Genomic DNA, 21,389 nt, shown 5'->3' with positions numbered 1-21,389 from the left:
CAAAAGAAATGGCCTGTTTTGTGCAAAAATGTGGACATATTTGCATTTCCCCAACCCACAGAAGCACTCTGCAGCCCCCCAAACCCTTGTGCAACCAATTTTTTTGCAAAAACAAGCCCATGATTCACTCCAGCGTGCACCTGGAGCCTGGAGAAGGCAAAAACACCCCCATTTTTGTGAAAAATGGCCCATTTATCACCTTTTTTGTGTGGAAACAGGGGTGTTTTTGCTTTCCCCAGCCCCTCTGCAGGCATCACAAACTCTCTTTGCATCCTGTTTTTGTGAAAAGATGGCCCATTTTTGGCAAAATGCCAATCCTTCACCACAGGTAGCCAGAGCTGATTAGGTGGTTCCGCTCCAGGTGCCTAATGGCACCGCTCGGGTTCCAGAGGGAGCTTGGGGAGATACCTGATTTCCTTGTCCTCAGCCCGGCGGAGCCCCTAGTGTCTACCTGGAATAGGGCAACATCTGGGGCTCTAGATCGGATTGCGCCTGCACAACATCTCCACGACAGTGGATCTCGAAAAGCCCCATGGCTTACTGAGGATCTTTGGGAGATGAAACGCCAGAAGAGATATCTAGAGTGATGCTGGAGGGCCAGTACCGAACACTACTAATAACTCATATTAGGGCTTATTTAGTGGCAATAAGGGAGACAAAACATGTGTATTTTTCTGCTCTTATTGCATCTACAGATTCTTGTCTGGCCGTCCTGTTTAGGGTGACCCACTCTCTTCTTAATGTGGAGAGAGTGGATGATCCCTTGCATGGTAGAGCTGAGGAATTTGTTCAGTTTCTGATGGACAAAATCACTCAGATTCGGGTAGACCTGGACTCCAATTGGACAATATCAAGCAAGGTGACTAGGGTTAATCTTAGTCCCATTGTATGGGATATGTTTGATCCTGTAACTCATGATGAAGTGGACAAGGCCATAGGAGCGATGAACACCTCCACTTTTTTGCTGGACCCGTGTCCCTTCTGGCTGCTTTCGGCCAGTAGGGAGGTGACACGAGGCTGGATCCAGGTATTAGTCAATGCTTCGTTGTGAGGAGTCCTTCCCGCAACCTTTGAAGAAAGCAGTTGTGAGGCCACTCCTCAAGAAGCTTTCCCTGGATCCAGCCTCATTGAATAACTATTGTCCTGTCTCCAACCTTCCCTTTGTTGGGAAAATTGTTGAAAAATTAGTGGTGCTCCAACTCCTATGGACCTTGGAAAAAGCGGATTACCTAGACCCATTTCAATCTGGCTTCAGACCCGGTTACAGCACAGAAACCGCTTTAGTCGCACTGTTGGATGATCTCTGGCAGACCCGGAATAGAGATCACTCCTCTATCCTGGTGCTACTTGACATCTCAGCGACTTTCGATACCATTGACCATGGTATCCTTCTGTGACAACTAGATGGATTGGGAGTGAGAGGCACTGTTTTATGGTGATTCTCCTCCTTCTTCTCTGGCCCATTGCAGTCTGTGTTAGTGGGAGGACAGTGGTCGATCCCTAGGCCCCTCCTACATGGGGTACCTCAGGGGTCAGTCCTCTCTCCTTTCCTATTTAATATCTGCATGAAATTGCTGGGTGAGATCATCTGACAACATGGGGTGAGTTACCAACAATACGCTGACGATACTCAGCTGTATATCTCCACCCCATTTCAGTTCAATGAAGTGGTGGAAGTGATGTGCCAGTGTCTTGAAGCTGTTAGGGTCTGGATGGGGGTCAATGGGTTAAAACTCAACTCTGACAAGACTGAGTCACTGTGGGTCTTTCCTCCTAAAGGCGATACCATCTGCCCATCTTTGGTACTGGGAGGGGAAGAAATTTCCCTCTCGGATAGGGCTCACAACTTGGGTGTCCTCCTAGATCCACAGCTGAGGCTAGAACATCTCTTTTATTTATTTATTTATTTATTTATTTATTTATTTATTTATTTATTTATTTATTTATTTATTTATTTATTTATTTATTTATTTATTTATTTATTTATTTATTTATTTATTTATTTATTTATTTATTTATTTATTTATTTATTTATTTTTGTATGCCGCCCCTCTCCGCAGACTCGGGGCGGCTCACAGCATAACATAACAGTTTGTAACAAATCCAAATAGAATTTAAAACATTTAAAAGAACCCCATTTTGTTAACAAGCATACACTCAAACATCCCATACATAAAATGTGCATGCCCGGGGGAGGTGTTTCAGTTCCCCCATGCCTGACGACAGAGGTGGGTTTTAAGAAGTTTACGGAAGGCAGGGAGAGTAGGGGCAGTTCTAATCTCTGGGGGGAGTTGGTTCCAGAGAGTCGGGGCCGCCACAGAGAAGGCTCTTCCCCTGGGGCCCGCCAACCGACATTGTTTAGTTGACGGGACCCGGAGAAGGCCCACTCTGTGGGACCTAATTGGTCGCTGGGATTCGTGCGGTAGAAGGCGGTCTCGGAGATATTCTGGTCCAGTGCCATGAAGGGCTTTAAAGGTCATGACCAACACTTTGAATTGTGACCGGAAATTGATCGGCAGCCAATGCAAGCTGCGGAGTGATGTTGAAACATGGGCATACCTAGGTAGGCCCATGACTGCTCTCGCAGCTGCATTCTGCACGATCTGAAGTTTCCGAACACTTTTCAAAGGTAGCCCCATGTAGAGAGCATTACAGTAGTCGAACCTCGAGGTGATGAGGGCATGAGTGACTGTGAGCAATGAGTCCCGGTCCAGATAGGGCCGCAACTGGTGCACCAGGCGAACCTGGGCAAACGCCCCCCTCGCCACAGCTGAAAGATGGTTCTCTAATGTGAGCTGTGGATCGAGGAGGACGCCCAAGTTGCGGACCCTCTCCGAGGGGGTCAAGGATTCCCCCCCCAGGGTAATGGACGGACAGATGGAATTGTCCTTGGGAGGCAAAACCCACAGCCACTCCGTCTTATCCGGGTTGAGTTTGAGTCTGTTGACACCCATCCAGGCCCCAACAGCCTCCAGACACCGCCCTCTTAGTTGTGGCTAGGTTTTTTTTTTGCACAAGTATGACTTGTCTACCAGTTGTGGTCCTAACTTGACCAGGAGGCTCTCCACACAGTCATGCCCTCATCACCTCTAGTTTTGACTATTGCAATCCGCTCTACATGGGGCTACCCTTGAAGTGCGTTCGGAGACTTCAGCTAGTGCAAAATGCACCAGCGCATGCAATATCAGGTGTACCAAGGTATGCCCTTATTACTCCAACTCTACGCATGCTGCATGGGTTGTCAGTCAGTCTCCGAATGCAATTCAAGGTGTTGGTTATCACCTTTAAAGCCCTAAATGGCTCAGGGCCATACTATTTATGGGGCTGCCTTCTCTCACATACCTCACTGTGGCCAGTAAGGGCCCACAGAGTTAGCCATCTCCAGGTCCCATCCGTCAAACAATGTCAGTTGGTGGGACCTTGGGGAAGAGCCTTCTCTGTGGTGGCTCTGATTCTTTGGAACCAACTGCCTCCAGAGATCCACACTATCTCCACCCTACTGGTTTTCCAGAAAACTGGTAAGACTTGGCTTGTCTGGCAGGCCTGGTTTTAGTCTGATAGCAAGTATGTATGTTTTTTATGTTATTACTGTTATTACTGACTTTTATTATTAGATTTTAACTGTTTTTATTGTTGTTGTATTTATTCAAATTGTTAGTTCCTCAGAGTCCATTTGGAGTGAGCGGCATATAAATACTATTATTATTATTATTATTATTATTATTATTATTATTATTATTATTAACAACAACAATAATAATAATGGAATGCTGGGACGTGGCTTCAGGAGGCCCAAAAATGGCTGTATTCAGTGTATAAGATGCACCAACATTTCTACCCTCTTTTAGATATGGATGCCTTGCATCTGAACCATTTTTCCCTAACCAAATAATGTATTTTCAGAGTATAAGATGCTCTGGACTATAAGACTCACCTACCATTTTTGGGGAGGAAAACAAGGGAAAAAAATCTGCTTTTGCTCTTATCATCCATCTGGTATTCATCTAGCTCATTTGCCGTGGCACATTCAGTGCTGCCGTTGCCCATTTGCCATTACTTCCTATTCACTACGCCTGCTTGCCGCTGTCACCTCCACCTGTTCCCTGGGGTCCATTTGCCATGGCTTGTTTGTCACGGCCCATTTGTCACCACCACAGTCCATTCAGCATGACCCATTTACCATGGCCCATTTGCCGCTGCTGAAACCCGCTACCTGGAACTGGCCAAAAATGTAATGTGCAGAGGCTGAAAATGGCCAAAGGATGGGGACAGGCAGGTGGGCAGGAGTTTGGCATCTTTTGTTGTATAAAATGCACTGCAATTTTCACCTATTTGGGGGAGGGAGTCTTATACTCCCAAAAGTATGGTACTTGCCAATCACTTATGTTCTATTGACAGGTGGGTTCCTTTTTCAAAAATACACTATAATATTGTTAAATCTGTGCATTTTGGGATGGGGGGGGGATGAAATAGTCAAATCTGTTCAAAAATTGCTTTATTTTTTTATATTCATTGATATGTTGATTTTCAAAGTTTGATTTGCTGGGCTTTTTGTTTTGTTTTACAGTTTATTCCAATGCCAGTTTTATATGGTGTTTTTCTTTATATGGGAGCATCCTCATTAAAAGGCATTCAGGCAAGTTTTATTTTTATTCATCTTGCATTTGAAGAAAAAAAAATAACATAGATGTTCTGCAGTATTTAGTTTTCCTCTCTCGCTCTGCTCCCATATGTGCCTTTTGAATGCCTTGGGGACTGTCTTGAAAGTATAAAGGTCAGTAGGTCACATTCTGAGCTCTAAAGAACATAAGATGTACTTTTATTTATTTATTTATTTATTTATTTATTCATTTGTCCAATACACAAATACATAGGAAGAAAATAGACATGAAGTAATATATATAAGGATTAAAGTGAAAATAGAGAAGATATATGAAAGGAAGAAAATATATATGATATATGATATAAAGGAAAGACAATTGGACAGGGGACGAAAGGCACACTAGTGCACTTATGTACTCCCCTTACTCGCCTCTTAGGAACATGGAGAGGTCAATCGTTGATAGTCTAAGGGAGAAATGTTGGGGGTTAGGGGTTGACACTATTGAGTCCGGTAATGAGTTCCACACTTCGACAACTCGATTGTTAAAGTCATATTTTTTATAGTCAAGTTTGAAGCGGTTTGTATTTAGTTTGAATCTGTTGCTTGCTCTTGTGTTGTTGCGGTTGAAGCTGAAGTAGTCATTGACCGGTAGGACATTGCAGCATATGAACTTGTGGGCAATACGTAAATCATGTTTTAGGCGCCAGAGTTCTAGGCTTTCTAGACCCAGGATTGTTAGTCTATTTTCGTAGGATATTCTGTTTCGAGTGGAGGAGTGAAGGGCTCTTCTGGTGAAATATCTTTGGATGTTTTCAAGGGTGTTAATGTCTGAGATGTGGTATGGGTTCCAGACAGATGAACAGTAGTCTAGGATGGGTCTGGTAAAAGTATTGTAGGCTCTTGTGAGTAGTGTGAGATTGCCGGAGCAGAAGCTACGTAGGATCAGGTTAACAACTCTAGAAGCCTTTTTGGCGATATTGTTGCAGTGGGCTTTAGCACTTAGTCATTCGATATTAGTATTCCAAGGTCTTTTACTGAGTGTGGGTTGGCAGTGAGAGTTTGTTTATTCAGTTCGTATATGAGGTTTGGATTCTTTTTGCCGATGTGGAGGGTAGAGCATTTGTTGGTTGAAATTTGAAGTTGCCAGGTGTTAGATCAGTCTGAGACAAAGTCCAGGTCTTTTTGGAGAGTGAGTGAGTTGTCAGTGGTGTTGAAAAGTTTTACATCATCAGCAAAAAGAACACAGTTGCTTTTGATATAGTCACAGAGGACACTGATGTAGAGAATGAAGAGAGTTGGACCTAGTATGCTTCCCTGGGGAATGCCGCTTTTGACAGGGACGGGGGTGGAAATGGCGCTTCCAATTTTGACAATTTGTTGCCTATTAGACAGGAATGCAGTAATCCAGTTGTGGAGGAGTCCTGAGATGCCATAGGATTTGAGTTTTAGGAGTAGTTTGTCATGGACCACTGAGTCGAAGGCTTTGCAAAAGTCAATATAAATTGCATCAATGGATTTTCCTTGATCTAGGTGGGTAGTCCAAGTGTTTTTGCAGTGAAGTAGTTGTAGGTTGCAGGATAGTTTCTTTCTGAATCCAAATTGTTTGTTTGAGAGTAGGTTATTAGATTCTAAGTAAAGGGTGATTGATCGATTTATAATTGATTCCATGATTTTACAAGGAACGCAACAAAGAGATATTGGTCTGTAGTTGTCAACAAGTGAAGGGTCTCCTTTTTTGAAAATGGGGATGACTACTGCTTTTGACCACAGCTTGGGGAGCGTGCTGGTCCTGAAGGATTTTTGGAAGATAATGCTTAGGGGTTCAGCTAGAGCAGAAGAAAGTTTTCTTAGGAAGTATGCACAGAGACCGTCTGGTCTGGCAGATAGGGAAGGTTTGAGGTCACAGATTGCTTTTTTGACACAGTCTATAGTGAAGACGATTTGGGTTAGGTTTTTTAGTGAGTTTGAGGTGCGATTTTCGAAGATGGGGGATGAGCCATTACTGTTAACAAAAACAGAGCCAAAGAAAGAGTTGAAGGGGTTAGCTTTGGATGGGTCATCATGGTATTCTTTGTTATTGGATCCTACAAGAGGTGGAATAGGTCTGGAGTCATTAAGTTTGTTGTTGACAAAGTTGTAGAAAGCTCGGTTAGATTTGGTGCGAAGCAGGTTTTCCTCTTGTTTGCTGTGATAGTTGAGACATTCTGCTTTGATTTGTTGGCATATGCTTTTGTAGAGGACTTTAAAGTTGGTTACTGGGCTTTTTTTGTTTCTATGCCAGAGGGATCTTTTTTTAGTTTGTAGTTTCTTTATCGAGACAGGTATGTTATTTTTTCATTTACCTCTGGAAGAAGTGAGTGGTACATGTAGTTCTATAAGTCTTTTGATTTGGAGTAAGAACGTATTGTAGAGATCATCAATGGTGATGCAGTTAGAGAACAAGGATTGCCAGTTAAGGATTGAGAGGTTGCCATCTATGAGTTCATAGTTGGCTTTCCTAAAATTGTACTTAGGTGCCACGTTATTCTGGTGAGTGTTAAGATGATGTAGGTTGAGGTTGAAGTTGATCGTACTATGGTCGCTGTTGGAGAAGGGTTCTTTTGTATGCAGTCCATAGATAGCACTTTTGCTGTTGCAGAATATGAGGTCGAGACAGTTGTTGAGTCTGGTATTGTTTGATACTAATTGTTCCAGTCCTAAACTGGTGATGGCATTATAAATGGCGGTATGTATAGGTTCAGTGGAGCATTCGTTTAGTGTCCAGTTGATGTGTGGTAGTTTGAGGTCACCAAGGAAGATAATGGGATGGGGGCAGGAGGTTGACTAAGTTAGGAAGGAGGTTAATTTTGTTGCATGGGTAATGTCGTAGTTTGGAGCTCTGTAGCACAGTAGAAAGCGGAGTGTAGTGTTGAAGGAAATATCACAAACTAAGGTTTCAGGGAGGATAAGATCATGTGCAACTTGAATTTTAGGTTTCCTAAAACATTTTTTAGGTTGAGTGAGCTTTTATAGAATATAGCTACACCACCCCTTTTGCGAGATTCACGGCCAGACCGGAAAACCAGGTAGTTACTTTGTGTGATGAAGGAGTCAGGATAGGAAGAATTCAGCCATGTTTCACAAACAAAGATTATGTCAAATAAGTTGGTGTCAAGTAGGAGGAAGAATTCAGACAACTTGTTGATTATACTTCTTGCATTGATTAGTTTACATTTGAGATTGAATTTGTGTTCAGGAGTGAGATTGGAGTGAGTTGAGTTGAAATTGGATTGAAGTGAGGTAGTAAGTGCTTGAAGTGCTGGAGAGGTCCGTTTGTAGATGAGGGATGGCGGGTGGAAAAGTGTGGGATGGTTGAGGGAGGACAGTGGGTTTGGAGATGAAGGGAGGGTTGTGAGTTTTGGTCCTGATGCAATCAGAGCAGTAGTCAATGTAAAGGTTAGTTTCACCTTGGTCACAACATCTCCTGAGTTCAGCCCGTATCTTACTTAAGCAAGATAGGTTATCTTAAGCTTTTGAATTTCTCATTGCTATAATAGCCAGTTTGATGTATTGATGAAGGTACTAGCCTAAAACCAAAAAACTAAGTTCTAGGCCTCACTTAGGCATTAAAGCCACTTCAGTGACTTTGGGCCAGACACTGTCTCAGCCTAATCCAACTCATAGGGTTGCTGTTGTAAGGAAAATAAGAAACTGAAGTATGAGATATCTTCGCCACTTTAAGAGAGAGAAAGGGGGGAGGGAAAACCAGGAAAAAGGAAAAGGCAGGAAAAATGTAATATTATATATATATATATATATATATATATATATATATATATATATATATATATATGTTAAATGTTTTTAGCTGGAATTTTAAAATTAAGGGAGACTAGGATGGTCCCATTCCGACATAAAAACACACACACACACACACACACACATATATATATATATATTTGTTTTCGTAGATTTTCACGGGTATATGTATGTAGATTGTTCTGAGATATATATATATATATATATATATATATATATATATATATATATATATATATATAGAGAGAGAGAGAGAGAGAGAGAGAGAGAGAGAGAGAGACGGGGTGGCACAGCAGGTAGAGTGCTGTACTGCAGGCTGCTGAAGCTGACTGTAGATCTGTAGGTTAGCGGTTCAAATCTCATCACCGGCTCAAGGTTGACTCAGCTTTCCATCCTTCCGAGGTGGGTAAAATGATGACCCGGATTGTGAGGGCAATATGCTGGCTCTGTTAAAAAGTGCTATTGCTAACATGTTATAAGCCACCCTTAAATAAATAAATAAGTAAGTAAGTAAGTAAGTAAGTAAGTAAGTAAGTAAGTAAGTAAATAAATTGTAATGAATAGATAGGTATCTAGAAATTCTAAACGTTTTAGTAGCTGGTTTAACTCTTTATTACAGATTTAATAAGATTATTATTTTTATTAAATAAGTGTCATGCCTAATTTGTAATCAATTTATTTTTATAATTCATTTGTTTTCTAAAACTGTTTTTAGACATATTTTTCCTTTCATTACAGTTTTTTGATCGTATTAAACTGTTTGGTATGCCTGCCAAACATCAACCTGATTTGATTTATCTCCGTTATGTGCCACTATGGAAAGTACATGTATTTACAATAGTTCAGCTTACATGTCTTATTCTTTTGTGGGCAATTAAAGCATCAGCTGCTGCTGTTGTTTTTCCTATGATGGTAAGCTAATATTTCATTTCAATTTTATGCATCATTTATAAATTATTATTATTATTATTTATTGGATTTGTATGCCGCCCCTCTCCGTAGACTCGGGGCGGCTAACAACAGTGATGAAAACAATATGTAGCAATCCAATAATAAAACAACTAAAAAACCCTTATTATAAAAACCAGACATACATACTGACATATCATGCATAAACTGTAGAGGCCCAGGGGGAAAGAATATCTCAGTTCCCCCATGCCTGACCGCAGAGGTGGGTTTTAAGGAGCTTACGAAAGGCGAGGAGGGTGGGGGCAATTCTGATCTCTAGGGGGAGTTGGTTCCAGAGGGCCGGGGCCACCACAGAGAAGGCTCTTCCCCTGGGTCCCACCAAACGGCATTGTTTAGTTGATGGGACCTGGAGAAGGCCCACTCTGTGGGACCTAATCGATTGCTGGGATTCGTGCAGCAGAAGGAAGTCCCGGAGATAATCTGGTCCGGTGCCATGAAGGGCTTTATAGGTCATAACCAACACTTTGAATTGTGACCGGAAACTGATCAGCAACCAATGCAGACTGCAAAGTGTTGGTGTGACATGGGTAGGGAAAGCCCATGATTGCTCTCGCAGCTGCATTCTGCACGATCTGGAGTTTCTGAACACTTTTCAAAGGTAGCCCCATGTAGAGAGCGTTACAGTAGTTGAGCCTTGAGGTGATGAGGCCGTGAATGACTGTGAGCAGTGACTCCCGATCCAGATAGGGCCGCAACTGGTGCACCAGGCAAACCTGGGCAAACGCCCCCCTCGCCACAGCTGAAAGATGTTTCTCTAATGTGAGCTGTGGATTGAGGAGGATGCCCAACTTGCGGACTCTCTCTGAGGGGGTTAGTAATTCCCCCCCCCCCAGGGTTATGGACGGACAGTTGGAATTGTCCTTGGGAGGCAAAACCCACAGCCACTCCATCTTATCAGGGTTGAGCTTGAGTCTGTTGACACCCATCCAGACCCCAATAGCCTCCAGGCACCGGCACATCACTTCCACTGCTTCACTGACTGGACAAGGGGTGGAGATGTAAAGCTGGGTATCATCTGCATGTTGATGATACCTCACCCCATGCCCTTGGATGATCTCACCCAGCGGTTTCATGTAGATATTAAATAGCAAGGGGGAGAGCACAGACCCCTGAGGCACCCCACAAGGGAGCAACCTAGAGGTCGACCTCTGACCCCCCACTAACACCGACTGCGACCGCCCAGAAAGGTAGGAGGAGAACCACTGAAGAACAGTGCCTCCCACTCCCAGCCCCTCCAGCCGGCGCAGAAGGATACCATGGTCGATGGTATCGAAAGCCACTGAGTGGTCAAGAAGCACCAGGACAGAGGATAAACCCCTGTCCCGGGCCCACCAGAGATCATCCATCAGAGCGACCAAAGCAGTTTCCGTGCTGTAGCCGTGCCTGACTGTAGCCGTGACTGCTGAGGACCTAGATAATTGGCTTCTTCCAAGGACCGCTGGAGCTGGAGCGCCACCACCTTCTCAACAACCTTCCCCATAAAGGGAAGGTTGGAGACAGGGCGATAGTTGTTAAGAATGGCTGGGTCCAGGGAAGGCTTCTTGAGGAGGGGGCGCACAAGTGCCTCCTTGTAGGGATCCAGGAAGGACCCCCTCCCCAAAGAAGCATTGACAATCTCCTGGACCCAGCTCTGTGTCACCTTCCTGCTGGCCGAAACCAGCCAGGAGGGACACGGATCCAGCAAACAGGTGGCGGAACTCACAGCTCCAATGGCCTTGTCCACTTCATCAGGTGTCACCAGATCTAACTCTTCCCAGACAGGTGGACAAGTACGGGCCCCAGTCACCTCAACTGACTCGTTGTCCCCAACTCCCCCCTGGTTAAGAAGGGAGCGGGTCACCCTAAACAGAGCGGCCGGGCGGGATTCCGCTGATGCAATCAAGGCGGCATGAAATCTAAATATGAAATTCAGTGATATTAAATCTATGCAATTAATGCTGTGTATTGTAATTTATATTATATACTATATATTAGTATTTTGATTTGCTAGTAATTTATGTTTAAAACTGTTTTAAAGGTTTTAGCTTTAGTTTTTATTCGAAAACTTATGGATTTGTGTTTCACCAAACGGGAGCTCAGTTGGCTTGATGACCTTATGCCAGAAAGTAAGAAGAAAAAGGAAGATGACAAAAAGAAAAAAGCAAAGGAAGTAAGTGGAATAGTATTCATATAGAAGTAGTGGGTAAATGGAAGATATTTTTCATATTTGATTCAAGCTTTTCAGTAAAATAAGTAGAAATTACTGTATTTTTCAGAGTATAAGATGCACCTTTTTACCACCACCCCAAAAGAGGGTGAAAACATAGATGCTTCTTATAGACTGAATGCAGCCCCATCCACCCCCAGCAATTTATCTCCTTGTAGCAAACAACAGAGCCTATTAAGCCAAGCAATTTATTGTCAGCTTCTCAACTCTCAGCTGACTGGGGCTATAAAGCAAGCCACATGTTAAAATGAAAGTGAAACTAAAGTGCAGTTTTAGCTGCAATGAGACAAATTGGGAGCTTTTATTTTCTTGTGCTAATCAGTTGCTGAATCTGGATGCAAGGAGGTAATAACTATACATTCCTATAGAATGTTCAAATTATTAGACTTACTTTTTAAAGACTGCTTTAATATTGTTTTAGACAACTTAACCAAATGAAGAAGCTTTTAAAATGCTTACATGCTTTATCTGAAGAGGTCCAATGCTATTGTAACATCTTTTAAATAACAGAGAATAAAATACAGATGAAAGTAAAAAAATTAGAATATCGTACAAACATTCATTTATTTCAGTAATGTAACTTAATACGAACTTAATTGATTCTGGGAGGAGGTTCGTAAGGTGAAAAGTTCGTAAGACAAAACAATGTTTCCCATAGGAAACAATGTAAAACCAATTAATGCATGCAAGCAAAAAAAAAATCACAAAAACGGTGCTCCGCTGGGCGCTGCTGCCCGGCTGTCACCTTTGCAGAAGAGCCGTGGAGCTGTCAGCTGGTCGGGATTCTCAAACGGAGATGGGGAATCCCAATAGGGAATTCCATGGGCGGAGCTTTGACGTCACGAAGATGGCCTTCCTGACCGGCCAAAACGTGGACCAGGGAATTTCAGAATAGAGCCATTTCAAGATCAGACCATTTCCTAATTTGTTAAATACACTGTAGTTTAATCTGTACTCAGAATGACCCATTTCTGAGTTAAAATGGTCCATAATGAAAAATTCTTCATATCTCTGGTTTTTGGAAAATATTCAAAAAATATCTTTTTTGTGGCTATTGTAGACTTGAATTTGAATACCATAATACAATAGCTTGTTAGTTTGCATAGGAGAGAGTTTTTGCAAGAGGGGAATAGAGTATGATTTTCTGGCCACAACCCTTCACTCTTTATTCCCCAAATGTTGGGTAAAATCTGTTATTATGAAGTTTGCAAAATGCCTGCTTTTAAGTCATTTTTGCATTTCTTTTATAATTTAAAATTTGTTAAATGTGCATTGGATTATATATAACTTTCAGGAAGCTGAACGAATGTTTCAGGCAGTGGACAGTGAAACTGTACACCTTCCATATGAAAGAAATGAAGTATTACAGATTCCTGTGAAAGCTCTAAAATACAGGTGTGGTATTTATTTTATTATTTAAAAATTCATTTTATATATTAATTTATTAAATTTAATTCTAAAGGATGCTTATATAATCTAAATTAATCATGGTGTGAAAGTGGACCAAAGAAGACTATAAAGTAACTGCATGTATCACCATAGTATATCACATGTTACTTATTTACATGAATCTTTTGAACAGATCAGGTGACTCCATACCAGTCAACTTGTATCTGTATGAAGAAATTTCTTCATCCCTATCTTATCTGTTATTGTGCATAGTTAATGTGGAAGACACTGAAGATATTAAACTGAGACTTTTATCATTTAGTGAAAGCCTGTAAAGTATTTTCACATGTATACAGTAAATAGCATAGTTGTGTGTTATAACACGGGTCCCTAAGCCCCAGGTGGTGGCCCACTATTTGAACTTGAATTGTTTGAAACTGGGCCACAGAAGTGGTGGGTGAGCATGTACTTGCATTCCCATTTGCACAAGCAGTAAGCAAATGTGCGTTTTGCATTCCATTTGCATGAACATAGGCGAGTGCATGCACATGTACTCCATTTGCACAAATGGCGTTCCTGCCACTTGTGGAAATGGAACTGTGCATGTATGCTTGACTACCACTCACACAGAACCATCCCTTCTCACATATACTGGTCTGCACAGCTGAAAAGTTTAGAAATGCAGTGCTATCAAATTAGAAATATTATTCCCCAAATAAACATCTGTTTACCATTTTAAAAATTCTATTCATTATATGATCTGCTACTACATGGATTCAATATTGTTTTTGTATTTTTAGACTGAAATAAATTTGATTTTTTTTGAGGGGGAAGTATGACTATCCCTTCATGAAAAATTCATACCAAGAGAATAACTGCGGTTGGTCTGGAGGTTATAATGCTTATTCTTACTTTGACTTTCTTCCGAAAACAATTATAATTATGGATTATTTTCTTTCTCAAGTTAGTAAAAATATGTGTCGTGAACTGTCAGTTTTCTATCCTTTCTTAACAAAAACTGTTTAAATGGTATTGTGCATTAACTGCACATAAGAACATAAGAAGAGCCATGCTGAATCAGGCCAAAGCCCATCGAGTCCAGCATTCGGTGTCACTCAGTGGCCCACCAATTGTCCATGGGGATCTTGAGCAGAAAGAGAAGGCAAGACCCTCCCTTTCCCTTGACCCCCAACAAGGGGTGCTCAAGGGAATCCTGCCTGCCTCAACCAACATAGAAGCAACACTTGGACATCCATTTCAATAACCATCTATATGCTTGGCATCCATGAATCTGTCTAATCCTGCCTTGAAGCTATCAAGGCTGACAGCTCTCACAACCTCTTCTGGAAGTGAATTCCATAAACCAACAACCCTCTGGGTGAAGAAATATTTCCCTTGATTTGTCCTCACATGATTTCACTTGCTTTTTTCTGGAATACTAAAGCTCATAAAGATCCTTAATCAGTTCAGGAACAATACCTATTCCAGATACACTATCAGTTGAAAATAAAATGGGGTGAAATAACACACTTAAAAAATCAAGACCAGGTCACAAACAGCAGCGGTAGCAAACAAATAAACAAAAAAAAAGCATAGAGAAGAAAACCTTAAACTAGATGTTATCAGAACTCAAATTAACCTAATAAACATCAATGGTCTCAACAACGGTCACAAACAAAGAAAAGTGGAGTGGTCCAATACATGGAACAGCAGAAAAAAGAAATAATATATGATTATAAAAATCTATACAAACAAGACTCAGTAGATTTTTATGTCGATACTGGCTGAAAGAATTAAAAAAATTATGAATGATGAATAAAGTCATCAACATGGATCAAAGTGGTTTTTTATGACTTAGACAAATCTCACGTTGTACCAAAACTGTATTAGATATTCTGGAGTATTGTGAAGTGCATCTAGGAAGGCAGGTTGCTCTTACCTTCCTGGATGCGTAGAAAGCATTTGATAATGTTAGCTGGCAAAACCTATTCGAATTGATCAGAGAGTTAAAACTTGGCAATAAATTTTAAAATATAATTCAGAACATATATACCCTTCAGTATATATTTATTATTGCTAGGGCAATAATAAATAGCGACATGACAAATTCATTTTCCATAGAAAAAGGAGTTCACCAGGGTTATCCGATGTCACCTTTTCTGTTTATACTAACACAAGAATTATTATTAAACAAAATATATAATAACAAAAATATAAAAGGAATTAAAATAAAAGATTAATACAAATTGCAGCCTTATGCTTATGCTGGAAGACCCTATAAGTTCAGGCCGTGAATTAATCAGAGAAATGGTGAGATTTGGTGAATTCTCAGGACTAAAAATTAATAAACAAAAAAGCTCATGACAAAAAATATGACTTCAAAGCAGATCAAGAAGTTAGAAGATGTCACAAATTTCCAAACCACCAAAAAGACCAAATATTTGGGATTAATTATAACTAATAAGATTTTATCTATTAAAAAAGACAATTATGAGAAACTTGCACAGGAAACTAAAATAAACCTAGAAAAGTGGGGGGACTTACAACTATCAATACTAGGCAGAATTGCAGTAATTAAAATGAATATTCTTCCGAAATTTCTATATCTTTTTCAAATCGCTCCATTAACATAGACCAAAAATGTTTTAGGGAAATTAAAAAAACTTCTCAAGATTCATTTGGCAAAACAAAAACCTTGAATCAAATTTTCATATCTCCAAGATAGTAAAAATAGAGGAGGCCTTGGACTCCCAGACAATGTTCCCTCTATTTTTTCACCGATGTGGGTGGAAAAGTATAGTGTCTGAGCGGCAGTCCCTTCATTACTGGGCAGCATAAAAGTATGTATGTATGTATGTATGTATGTATGTATGTATGTATGTATGTATGTATAAATATTAAAAATATAAATAAATAAATAAATAAACAAACAAACAAATAAATAAGGGGGAAAGGGCTGGGTTTTTTTTCTCTGTTATTATTTGGGTGCTTTTTACCATATGTTTTAAATCAAAAGTCACTTCTCTCTCTGTTTCTCTCTCTTTCCTCTCATTCTCTGCCTCAATCATTTTCTCGTTTCTCTTTTTTCTCCCCTTTTTTCTATCATTTCTCTCTCTCTTGCTTGCTTCCTCTGTCACAAACTTTCTCTCTCTCTCTCCCTTTCTCTCTTCTCTCTCTCTCTTGCTTTCTCTCTCTCTCCCCCCTCTTGCTCTCTCTCTTTCTATCTCACTCTGTCTGTTGTGCTCTCTCTCTCTCTCTTTCTCTCTTTTCCTTTCTTCTCTGCAGAGGCTGGTGAAGGTTTTTCTTATTTTGAATGATCCAAGCGAGCGTTCTGGAAGCAGCTGCGAGAGCGCTTTCTCTGGGAATGCCTGCCCCGCCTCTCCTGCAGCCCTTTGTTGACAGCCCAGCATGAAAGCACTCCCAGAGAAGGGGCTGCAGGGGGGGGCATTCCAGAAGTGCTTGGAGAAAACCCACCACTCTCAGCTGGCTGGCTCACTCCTTCCGATCTGAGGGGCCAAGCTTCCTCTTCGCAATCTTAGCTATTGCACCCAGGAAGAGGTGAGCGAGTGAGCAAGTGATGCATGAGCTGCGTGCGGCTAAGCTGCGTGCGGCTTTGTGCCACTTCAAAAGTTAATGCACGGGGGATTGCTGATGGCTGCATGGGCGCGCACCCACGCAGCTTAGACGTAACATTGCTCCCAGACCTAAAATTATATTATAACGCTGCTAGTTTAATATGGATAAAAGACTGGATTAATCTTTCCAACAAAGGAATCTTAACACTGGAGGGCCAGTCTGGAAAGATGAAACTAAAATGCAAACCACTTTTAATAAGCATCTGATTAGGAAGTCTTTATTAAAAAGAGATGGACGAAATGACTAACTCAATTAAGGGAACAACAAATAAAGAAACCAAAGAAAGATGGCACAAATGGCATGAATGGATCCAAAATAAAAACTAAAAAGTAACACTACAGAGTATCGGTGTATATAGAAATAAAAATAAACACCTTGCAATAGTAATAGAGATAAACGAAATAAACATTTATGATCGATAACCACTTTGTTGCAGAAACTAAAAGAATTCATGCTTATTGATATCTTGTTTTTTCTCTTTTCTAATACTATGCTTTATTTATTATATATATATATTTGAATGTATATAATTTAATAGAACATATAGAGTAATGAATGATATATCTAAAATGTAATAGATACGGACTACGATCTGTACAAAAAAAAAATGAGAAATATTCTTTTTAAAATCAATTAAAAAAAATTTTTTTAAAGAAACTTTATGAAGCATCCTCTCCGAATATCATTGATCATATAGTTAAGTTAGTTATATAACTTTATTTGTCTTAATTTTAATAAAGCAGTAAGTCCAATTCCATCCAATGTATTATTATATTGTGAATATGTTTATAAAATGGATACCTTGCAGTTGTGCCAATTCACAGAAAGGCTGCCATTATTAGCATGCCAGGTCACAAACATTGATTTATACTCCTTTAATTTATTATTGCATGGAGCCTGATGCCCACAAAGAAAGATGATTGCTGGTATATAGGCATCCATGAGTCTATGGTAATTCCAGGAAAAGATACATGATAGAGAAAATAAGTAACAGTGATTTTTTTTCAGAAAATGTTTCCTATTTCTATTATAATTATTTTTCAGATCTTTAGAAGTTACCTATTTTCATAGATTAATTTAGAAATAAAACTGAACTTGAATGGGAATTATTTTTAACACTGAGATTCTTAGTATTAAAGTGAAATGATACAATATTTTCTAGTATCCATTCAAAAGCCATAACCAAATTTTAAAATGGTGGCGTATGCCACCTCATTAATAGTATAGCAAAGCATATAGAACTAATCAGTGTATCTTTATTACCCAGCATTGACCCCTCTGTGGTAAACATATCAGATGAAATGGCTAAAACTGCACAGTGGAAGGCTCTTTCCATGAACACAGAGAATGCCAAAGTTACAAGACCTGACTTGAGGTAGTTTAATCATGCTTTATGATTTTGCTTTTGTTTTATATGTTTAGAATGGAAACAGCTGGGGATTTATTTATATACCAAACTAATGTTGGTGAACCTTTTGGGCTTGGTGTGTCAAATGCAATGGTATCTCTACTTAAGAACACCTCTACTTAAGAACTTTTCTAGATAAGAACTGGGTGTTCAAGATTTTTTTGCCTCTTCTTAAGAACCATTTTCTACTTAAGAACCTGAGCCCAGAAAAAATTCCCAGGAAATTTGAGAGCGGCACGAAGACCCGGTCAGTTTCCTGCCATTCTCCCTTTAATCCTGTCCATCTCAGGCTTTTCTGTGCTACCATAGGAGCCTTTCAGTGGCGCCTAAGGAGGCTTTGACAGTCTAGAGCAGTCCAGGCCTCTCTCATCTCTTTAAGTGGGAGAATTTGATCAACTGGTGTCTGACTAAATACTTTCCCCCCACACTGCATAGTAACAACTTACTATATTATATCGTTGCATTACATTATATTGTTTTTTCTTTATATTGTCTTTATACAAATTTACTAAAGAAATATTTATTAATTTTTCAAACTTTTCAAACTTTTATCATTAATTTATCATAATCTGTATTCTTTATTTCCCAGCAATACTATTTAGTTAATTCTCCTTCTTTTTCTTCTTTTTCTTTCCCTTTCCTTTCTTTTCATTATAATTCCTAGAATATTGACAATATAAAGAAAAAAACAATATAATGTAATGCAACAATATAATATAATAAATTGTTACTATACAGTGTGTGTGTGTGTGTGTGTGTGTGTGTGTGTGTGGAAAGTATTTAGTCAGACACCAATTGTTCAAGTTCTCCCACTTAAAAAGATGAGAGAGGCCTGAAATTGACATCATAGGTAGACCTCAACTATGAGAGACAAATGAGAAAACACATCCAGAAAATCACATTGCCTAATTTTTAATTAATGTATTTGCAAATTATGGTGGAAAATAAGTATTTGGTCAATAACAAAAGTTCATCTCAATATTTTGTTATATATTCTTTGTTGGCAATGACAGCGGTCAAACGTTTTCTGTAAATCTTCACAAAGTTGGCACACACTGTTGCTAGTCTGTTGGCCTATTCCTCCATCCAGATCACCTCTAAAGCAATGATATTTGGGGGCTGTCGCTGGGCAATACGGACTTTTAGCTCCCTCCAAAGGTTTTCTATAGGGTTGAGATCTGAAGACTGGCTAGGCCATTCCGGGATCTTGAAATGCTTCTAATGAAGTCACTCTTACATTGCTCTGGCGGTGTGCTTGGGACCATTGTCATGCTGAAAGACCCAGCCACGTTTTCAGTGCCCTTGCTGATGGAATAAAGTTTTATACTCAAATTCTCATGATATATTGCCCCATTCATTCTTTCATGTACATGGATAAGTCGTCCTAGTCCCTCTGCAGAGAAACAGCCCCAAAGCATGATGTTGCCACCCCCATGCTTCACAGTAGGTATGGTGTTCCCTGGATGCAACTCAGCATTCTTTCTCCTCCAAACAGGATGAGTTGTGTTTCTACCAAACAGTTCTACTGGTTTCATCTGACCATATGACATTCTTTCAATACTCTTCTGGATCATCCAAATGCTCTCTGGCAAACTTCAGATGGCCCCAGACATGTACTGGCTTAAGCAGAGGGACAAGTCTGGCACTGCAGCATCTGAGTACCTGGCAGCGTAATGTGTTACTGATGGTAGCCTTTGTTACATTGGTCCCAGCTCTCTGCAAGTCCTTCACTATGTCCCCCCACGTGGTTCTGGGATTTTTGCTCACTGTTTTTGCAATCATTTTGACCCCATGGGGGTGGGAACTTGTGAAGAGCCCCAGATTCCAGACTGAGGGAGATTATCAGTGATCTTCCATTTTCTAATTATTGCTCCCACAGTTGATTTCTTAACACCAAACTGTTTGCTTATTGCAGATTTAGTCTTCCCAGCCTGGTGCAGGGCTACAATTTTGTTTCTGGTGTCCTTTGAAAGCTTTTTGGTCTTCACCATAATGGAGTGTGACTGTTTGAGGTTGTGGACAGGTGTCTTTTATACTGATAACGTTCAAACAGGTGCCATTGCTACAGGTAATGAGTGGAGGACAGAGGAGCCTCTTTAAAAAGAAGTTACAGGTCTTTGAGACCCAGAAATCTTGCTTGTTTGTAGGTGACCAAATACTTATTTTCCACCATAATTTGCAAATAAATTTATTAAAAATCAGACAATGTGATTTTCTGGATGTGTTTTCTCATATTGTCTCTCATAGTTGAGGTCTACCTATGATGTGAATAACAGGCCGCTCTCAGAATTAGCACAATTGGTGTCTGACTAAATACTTTCCCCCTCACTTTACTTCAAATTAAGATTAACCATAAAATCATCTAGTTTTCAAGAAGCAGTCAACTTTTTAAAACTTCATCATTATCCAAATCCTCTTCCACCTGCTCTCCTTCTTACAAAATGCCTTTATTTGTCTTGTTTTGTTCTCAGACTCATGTTTCCAATAAAACTGTTATCCTTTCCATATTTTAAAATCTTTTTTTCCATGTCAAAATAAAGTCCCCTTATATTCATTATATCCATTGAATTCTTTGTGCAAACAGTTCAGTAGTTTTTTCTAGTGACAGTCCCTTCTGTTACCAACAAAAACGGATGTAATCCATCCTTCTCACACAAAATAGCAAATTTCTTCCATCACCGCCATCACAATAGATGTTCTTAAGCCAAGGCCAGCAGCTGTAGAACACGAGTCAAAATTCCCCCTGCACTAATTCCTCCAACTAGCAGGTGGGGAGGGGTCTGTTGTTAATTCCATAGAGTTATTCCATCAAGTTGTTTCTTGAATTAATTAAATCTTAAAATCTCTTAAATCTCTTCAAAAGTTAAAGTGTAACAGATAAGCTGAGGTGGTGCAGTAGGTAGAGTGCAGCTCTGCTGACCACTAAAGCTGACTGCTAGATCTGCAGGTCAGTGGTTCACATCTCATCATCGGCTCAAGGTTCCATCCTTCCAAGGTGGGTAAAATGAGGACCCGGATTGTGGGGGCAATATGCTGGCTCTGTTAAAAAGTGCTATTGCTAACATGTTGTAAGCCACCCTGAGTCTAAGGGGAAGGGCGGCATTAAAAAATCAAATCAAATCAATCAATCAATCAATCTTCTAAAGTATTTCAGTAATGCTATTTGGTGCCTTTGCATATTAAAAATTGAATTTTAGGCTCTTCGCTATTCCAGATGTTTTCTGCTGTCACCACACTGCTAAACAGCTGCTTCCTCCATTTTTGACACAATTATTCTAATATTAAAATGTAGTAAGAAAAAATGTCTCATTTGGCAGCATTACCCACCAGAACAACTTTTAGAATCTTCTTCAACTCTCCAGCACTAAACTTAATTCTCT

General features: G+C 40.1%; 1 protein-coding gene across 7 annotated transcripts in view; it reads left to right on the top strand.

Annotated features, from left to right (window-relative positions):
* Window positions 1-21,389, top strand: part of SLC4A7 (solute carrier family 4 member 7) — a 275,999-nt gene that overhangs the window by 238,331 nt on the left and 16,279 nt on the right. For all 7 annotated transcript variants that reach the window (XM_070727282.1, XM_070727278.1, XM_070727280.1 and 4 more), the window contains 5 exons: window positions 4,568-4,636; window positions 9,140-9,313; window positions 11,388-11,519; window positions 12,871-12,971; window positions 17,869-17,976. In XM_070727282.1, coding sequence (XP_070583383.1) covers window positions 4,568-4,636; window positions 9,140-9,313; window positions 11,388-11,519; window positions 12,871-12,971; window positions 17,869-17,976 — 584 coding nt within the window. The remainder of the gene's footprint in view (window positions 1-4,567; window positions 4,637-9,139; window positions 9,314-11,387; window positions 11,520-12,870; window positions 12,972-17,868; window positions 17,977-21,389) is intronic.

The sequence above is a fragment of the Erythrolamprus reginae genome, chromosome Z (assembly GCF_031021105.1).
Source record: "Erythrolamprus reginae isolate rEryReg1 chromosome Z, rEryReg1.hap1, whole genome shotgun sequence".
Lineage (NCBI taxonomy): Eukaryota > Metazoa > Chordata > Lepidosauria > Squamata > Dipsadidae > Erythrolamprus > Erythrolamprus reginae.
The sequence above is the reverse complement of the archived record's forward strand: the minus strand, read 5'-3'. Positions and strand labels throughout refer to the sequence as shown.